At 46.6% G+C, this 7,500-nt stretch overlaps 1 protein-coding gene across 1 annotated transcript in view; it reads left to right on the top strand.

Annotated features, from left to right (window-relative positions):
• Positions 1-166: 166 nt before the first annotated feature.
• Positions 167-7,500, top strand: part of adcyap1r1a (adenylate cyclase activating polypeptide 1a (pituitary) receptor type I) — a gene marked incomplete at both ends in the record, with an annotated part of 11,321 nt that continues 3,987 nt past the window's right edge. The window contains 6 exons of the mRNA XM_083690010.1: positions 167-263; positions 4,726-4,836; positions 5,148-5,248; positions 5,376-5,473; positions 5,869-6,001; positions 7,324-7,477. Of these exons, the coding sequence (XP_083546136.1) occupies positions 167-263; positions 4,726-4,836; positions 5,148-5,248; positions 5,376-5,473; positions 5,869-6,001; positions 7,324-7,477 (694 nt within the window). The remainder of the gene's footprint in view (positions 264-4,725; positions 4,837-5,147; positions 5,249-5,375; positions 5,474-5,868; positions 6,002-7,323; positions 7,478-7,500) is intronic.

The following is a 7,500-nucleotide window of genomic DNA, read 5'->3' as shown; positions in this document are numbered from 1 at the left end:
CACAGAACGCCTGTGACTGTGGAATTAGAATTCTCTCAACAGCGTGTCTCTCTGTCCCAGATCAATAGAGGCTATTGTGATACTAAAATGGGACCGTGGCATAATATTTGTGTGGTGTTGTCAGTTTTTGAGCTTGACATTGTGTCTCGTGTTCTAGGTGAGCTCCATGCACTCAGAACTCTTCAACTGTGTCATCAAACGTGAGCAGGAGCGATGCATGGAGAGGATCGCACTGCATGAACCTATAGATGACCTTGAATATGGTAAGGCTGTGTGTGTGTGTGTGTGTGTGTGTGTGTGTGTGTGTGTGTGTGTGTGTGTGTGTGTGTGTGTGTGTGTGTGTGTGTGTGTGTGTGTGTGTGTGTGTGTACCTGCGTGCATGCGTGCGTGTGTGTGTACATGTGTGTGAGCACGGATGCATTTGCACAGATTGTACTTGTTTATGTGTGTGTTTGTATTGCTTGTCACTTAAATGAATGTCTGTAGTACACCAGCTTGCATTTGTCTTCTCCCTCTGGGCCTTTCCCATGTGTCCCTTCCAACAACACAGGAAACCAGGGATGTGAAACCTGGAAGCAATTATTATTTTGGAATGGGCAGAGTGTTTTTTTTTTTTTATTAGAGAATGCTGTGTGTTCCCAACTGAGTTGCTGTGAGAACTCAGCCCAACAGGCTGCATCTCTGACTCATGCGTTTTGTTGGCAGCGACAAGGCCACTCCAGAAGAAGAAAATAGACGAGGACTTTAGAATACAAAATAACGAGTTTACGGGAAAGAAAACCGCTTTAAGGCCCGGATCATTTCTCAACTTGTGAGTGTTTGTAAAGGTCGTGCTCGCTGCCTCTCTACGCAGAGGAAGGAACGCAAGGTGGACGACTATCAGTCTAACCTTACCTTGTGGTGGATGTCTTTACATCACTGTTGAGGATTTACTGGAAGCCTATAGGTTAAAACAACACCCGTGACTTGTTTTCAATGACTGTGTGTGTCACATACTTTACAGATGAACACTTTGAAATACATAAATGTGTCTTCAGATAGAAATTCCATCATGACTTCTGCTGAAAGGCAGTGGTGTCCTTCGCCTGCAGTACACAGAGTAGTGTGAATATGAACTTGACAGATAAATAAGCACATTTATTCAACAGACTATTTCAGACCATGCTGTCCTATGCATGGGTCTGTCCCACTCCTTTAATTGATCCCTATCTCTTCCAGTCCCTGTAAAAGGAACAGTCCTGTTGTTTCTGCTGACAGCAAATCGTTGGGGGAAGAAATACCAAAACGCCAAGTTAGCACAAATCTGACTGTGGAGGAAAAAAGGAGAGATGAGGATGGAGTGATTGAAATAACAAGCAAAAAAGAAAAGAAAAAAAGGAGAACGAGGGAGTTAAGGCATAGGAGAAGCTGATGCCGAGTGTGATACAGTATCTCTGATTTAAAGCAGGGAATGAACAGGGACTGAAGTGATTAACTACTCATGACATTGTTCATTAGTCAAACCTGATGAGGTCAGGTGATGAGTGGTCTAACTGTCCCTTAGGTGATGAGGTACTTACAGTGTAGATCACCAACAGTGACGTTTATTAGAGGTTTAGAGAAATACATTAATAATTATAATAATGTCTACCACAAAAAGCATCTTCAAACAGTCTGACCTCTATAGTCAGACCCCTATAGTCTAGCCCCTATAGTCTGACCCCTATTCAGTGAGGAGTCTGACTGTGTACCCCACCAGGGAGAATGGGACATACGTTTAAGGTAGCCTACATGTCCAGTACAGTGAACACAAACATGACATCATACTATATAACCCTACTATACCTTACTATCAGGGGAGGCTGGTGGAGGTAGAAATCAGAGGATGGGCTCTTGTAATGCACGTAACGAAATGAGGAATGTACCAAACACGTGTGTCCTTCGATTTCTACCTCCACCAGCCTCCCCTGCTTACTATGTAGAAGGTAACACTATATCGTGTACTATATTACATTTACAGTTATATAGTTACATTTACAGTTATATAGTTACATTTACAGTTATTTATTTGCATTTGAGGAACCTTTATATAAATATATATATACACATATGTTTAGCTGATGCTTTTATCCAAAGCGACATACATTGCAGTGAGTGCATACATTTTTCAATATATATATATATGGCCCCAGCAGGAATCAAACCTCCAACCTAAGCATTGTTAGCGCCATGCTTTATCAACTGAGCCACAGAGGAGCACCTTTTTTATAAAAGCAATAAGGCAGATGAGGCCGTAGTATATCGTGAACTCTGCATGGTGTTGTGCTTAACAACACCTTTTAGCTGTGGTATATACACGGCCTCTGGTGTCTGATTGCTGAAGGATGTTATTTTGTCTGTGATATCTGCATCAATGCAGAATCATCACATGTTCTCACAGCTATTTCAGTCAATGATTCATGTCTCTGTTATGAGAGGGTTGCGTGTCTGTTTTTAGGAGCAATTGAGTGTATTTTTAGGGGCTATGGAGTGTGTTTTAAGGAGCTTTTAACCATGATGCTTTTAGCAGGAATGTTGGCTGAGGGAGGCATTGTGACGAGCTTGGGTGGAATCCTGCTTCTGGAACATTATTAAGATGAATGCTCCCCAGTCCCCTGTGTGAATGCTTTCAGATTATTACTGATGAGGACAAATGAGTGTGGGTTTTTCTGCATTATTATGTGTGGGTATGTGTGTGTGTGTGTGTGTGTCAGTGTGCATGTGCATGTGCAACTTAAGTAGTGAGCAACATTTCGATTTTTGATGGATGACTACAACAACAAAGACCTGGTTCTCTAGCCCTAACCCTAGCCTGGCTCTCTAGCCCTAACCCTAGCCCGGCTCTCTAGCCCTAACCCTAGCCCGGTTCTCTAGCCCTAACCCTAGCCTGGTTCTCTAGCCCTAACCCTAGCCTGGCTCTCTAGCCCTAACCCTAGCCTGGCTCTCTAGCCCTAACCCTAGCCTGGCTCACTAGCCCTAACCCTAGCCTGGCTCTCTAGCCCTAACCCTAGCCTGGCTCTCTAGCCCTAACCCTAGCCTGGCTCTCTAGCCCTAACCCTAGCCTGGCTCTCTAGCCCTAACCCTAACTAATAGATGGTCAAGCTCTGGTTATGTACATTATCTTCCATAACCGTTGTTGGTCAGTCATAAAAGAGTCATATAGCTGTTTAATCCTACACACGGTGAATGGGAGATTGAGTGTGTGATTGTGTCGGTTTCTGAGTGAAGCAGATAGAGCTTTATTTAGCTTGGTTACCTCTGCAGCTCTGCTGGGCTCATTTGGCTCCTGTTTGCCCTTTAAAAGGTAATTGGCTGGGTGTCCAGCTCACCAGACAGAACCAAAACAGATTAGAGCCCGTAGCAGGAGGGAGGTTTCTACCGAGACAGACAGACACGACCAGTCTTCTGCACTGTCTCTGCCTCTGCCTCTGCAGCGACAGCACCATTGAGAATAGAACAGGGTTGTATCTTTCGCAGACACCACCATTATACTGTACATCTAACAACAATGGTGGTCAGCCCAGAGGGGGAGAGAGAGAGAGAGAGAGAGAGAGAGACAGAGAGACACAGAGAGAGAGAGAGAGAGACAGACAAGACAGACAGACAGACAGACAGACAGACAGACAGACAGACAGACAGACAGGCAGACAGACAGGCAGACAGGCAGACAGACAGGCAGGCAGACAGACAGACAGACATGGAAAGAGAGACGGAGACAGAGACAGAGAGAAAGAAGAGAAGAGAGACAAAGAAACCGAGAAACCGAGACACAGAACATGAGTTCAGCCAGCTTCAGGTCATGACTAATTCACCGTACTAAAAGCCAGGCTGACGATATGAATCTCGCTCCACTTAACACATTAAGATGCTGAAATGCTCATGATGTACATAACGGGAGATGAAGGAGGAAAACAATAGGAGGGACAATTCTGGGTTGGGGTTGTTGTTGAGGTGACGGGGTTCGACAGGGGTTTTAACAATGAGAAAAAGAAACCACTAAGTGTACATGTGGGAAAACTGCTCCGTTCAATTGCGTTCAATGCCCTCGCTTCCTCTACCAACCGCTGAAATAGACCTGGTATTGATCATGCTGACCACATCAGAGGTTCCTGAGGGGCTGGGAAGTGCTTGGCAGTACGAGCGTTACCTCTGGCGCTGTCTTTACTGCTCTCTTTACCTCCCTGCTGGGAAGATCAGGGTGTACGGTTCTGGCAGTGTATACTGCCGTATGATACACTGGATTTACCCTGGCATATGACATACTGTGTGTGTGTGTATGTGTGTGCGTGTGTGTGTGTGTGTGTGTGTGTGTGTGTGTGTGTGTGTGTGTGTGTGTGTGTGTGTGCGAGCGTGTGTGTGTATGTGTGTTGCCCCTTTACCCACCAGGGTGGCCTTGGATGTGGGAAAAATTAAATATACTGTATATCCTAGGATAGGATGATTCTGTGTGTTCCCTGGCATAAGACATATGTACCCTGAAATAAGAGCTACATTCCCTGGCATATGCCATACAGTATGAACCCTACAGTGTATCATATACTATGTGTATACCCTGCCATATCAGATATTTACCGTGGCATATGACATATTGACCCTGTTTGTTTTAGCCCCCCTGCCCACTAGAGTGCCCTTGGATGTGTCCTTGGATGTGGAATAAATATTAAATATGTAACTTCTGTGTGTGTGTTTTCTCTCCTGTCCCCCCAGGGTGCCCCTGGATGTGGGATAACCTGACATGTTGGCAGGCGGCGGGCGTGGGCCAGGTGGTGGTGGTCAACTGTCCTGAGCTCTTCAATGAGTTCATGAGCCCAGATGACGGTAGGTACTGTAGCCAGTGACCAGGGGAGGCTGGCGGAGGTAGAAATCGGAGGACGGGTTTCATTGTAGCGCATGGAACGGAATGAGGAACGGTATCAACGGTATTAACACACATGTTTGATATTCCGTTCCGCATTCCGTTCCATGCGTTACAATGACCCGTCCTCCGATTTCTACCTCCAGTAGCCTCCCCTGTGTGATACCTACAGTATGTTCATGGGAGGCATATTGCAGTGGTCTGTTCTGAGCGGTGGAGCCTCATCGTAATGGTATGTGGTGGTGGTGGTGGTGTCGTGTTATGTTCGTTTCAGAGATGGGGAAGATCAGCAGGAACTGCACCGAGGAGGGATGGTCCGAGACGTTCCCTCACTACTACGACGCCTGCTTCTCTGACGACAACACAACCAAACCCGTACAGAAGCTCTCCCCTCCATAACACTGATGACAACACTGTTTTAATGGCTGTCATAAACTGCTTCTGATGCACTCTCCCTGTCGTTATAAAGATGACTAACCATCCCTCTCCCTCCCCCCTTCAGGAAATGTACTACGCGTCGGTCAAGGCCTTGTACACCGTGGGCTACAGCACCTCTCTGGTCTCCCTCACCACGGCTATGGTCATCCTCTGCAGATTCAGGTGAGCTAATGTCTGTTGACTCATGTATTCAACTAATGTCGCCCCCTGGCGGATTGGAGGCCACCCTGAAAGATAGTTCGGCCATTTTAACTGCTGAAAGCTGTAATGTAATAAAATGTACTGTAAGTGTGTGTTTAATGGTGGATGTTTGCTGTGATTCATGCGTGTGTGAGAAAGACTTGTGGGCTATATCTCACCTACGCAGTCAGGTAAAGATACAACAACAGCAGCATGATGGAGTGTCTCTTCCTCCCTCCATCCCTCCCTCCCTCTCTCTCCCCCCCTCCCCCCCTTCCCCCTTACCTCCCCCCTCTCTCCCTCCCCCCTCCCTCCCGCTCTCTCTCCCCCCCCCTGTCCCCCCTCCTTCCCCCCCTCCCTCTCTCTCCCCTCCACAGAAAGCTCCACTGCACCAGGAACTTCATCCATATGAACCTGTTTGTGTCGTTCATCCTGAGAGCCATCTCCGTGTTCATCAAGGACGGGGTCCTGTACGCCGAGGAGGACAGCGACCATTGCTTCGTACACACTGTGAGTAACAGCAACACCACATGACCTGCACCAACTACTGCTGCAACGTCTGAATGAAACCCCCAACAATGTGAACACAGAGAAACAACCCCTAGCACAATGCTGTGACCTTGTACATGACGTGACTGTGGTTTCAGAACAGGGGTGGCTGGTGGAGGTAGAAATCTGAGGGAACAGGCTCATTGTAATGCATGGAAGGGTTTGATACCATTCCTCATTCCGTTCCATGCATTACAATGAGCCCGTCCTCCGATTTCTACCTCCACCAGCCTCCCCTTGTTTCTGAACGTTGTGGAAGCAACAACCACTGATTTCGTGAACCTCAAAAAAGAACTCTTCCTACTTATCATCAGTTCAATGACATCTGATCAATAGAAGCCACTGCTGCATCTTGAAGTCAATCAGCTTGGTCAGGTTAGAACAGACAATAGAGCCTCTGCACAAGGCTTGAGCCTTTCACCTCCGTGGTCATATTACTGCCTGATATCCTAAAAAGCACTAGACCTTTTAGTGAACTGCAGATCTTCTGAAAAGCTAAACGTACCATTATGATGACTTATAACGACCGAGCATGACTGTAATGTGTAACTCCCCCCCCAGCCCCCCACATAATAACAACCCATTTCTCATTGTCCTTATGCTTGTATGATAAACAGGTCTAATTAGGACTCGCTGAATGGCTGCAGCCAGCCTTGGAAATATCCCATTAGCGAAGCATTACCATATCAATACCTGCTTAGCCCCTCGCAACCCCGGTGTAGCGCACCGCCGCAGTCTCCATGGCGATCACAGGTCACCCTAATGACATCAGCGCCCGTTTGAATTGGATCAGAGGGATAATTGATTGAGCCCACAGAAAATAGGGGGTCCCTTTATGACCCATCATGTTATGTTGATAACATCATGTTACATGTCATGATTAGATTATTTATCCCTGTGCGAGGTTCAGGTCACAGTCTTATGTTGTGTATGTGAATATGAAAGTCTGAAGGAGTTGTTATGTCCAATCAGGGGAGTTCTGGTGGAGGTAGAAATCGGAGGATGGGCTCATTATAATGCATGGAATGGAATGAGGAATGGTGTCAAACATGTGTGGTATACAATTTTTCATGCTGTCCCATGCATTACAATGAGCCCGTCCTTCGATTTCTGCCTCCACCAGCCTCCCCTGTGTCCAATGTACCTATGATTGAACAAGTAATGTACTTATGTGTGCCTGGCGGAGACCGTACGGTTGCAATAAAGAACACAGGAGCATACCGTATAACTGTGTGGCAGCTATTTTCTTTTTTTTAGTGTAGCCATTGTGTTTTTGGTTCCAGGTGGCATGCAAAGCGGTAATGGTGTTCTTCCACTACTGTGTCATGTCAAACTACTTCTGGCTCTTCATAGAAGGCCTCTACCTCTTCACACTATTGGTGGAGACCTTCTTCCCCGAGAGACGCTACTTCTACTGGTACACCATCATCGGATGGGGTAGGTGGAACAGACAGGGTTCG

The sequence above is a fragment of the Argentina silus genome, assembly GCF_951799395.1.
Source record: "Argentina silus genome assembly, chromosome: 18".
In the NCBI taxonomy this organism is placed as follows: Eukaryota; Metazoa; Chordata; class Actinopteri; order Argentiniformes; family Argentinidae; genus Argentina; species Argentina silus.
The sequence above is the reverse complement of the archived record's forward strand: the minus strand, read 5'-3'. Positions and strand labels throughout refer to the sequence as shown.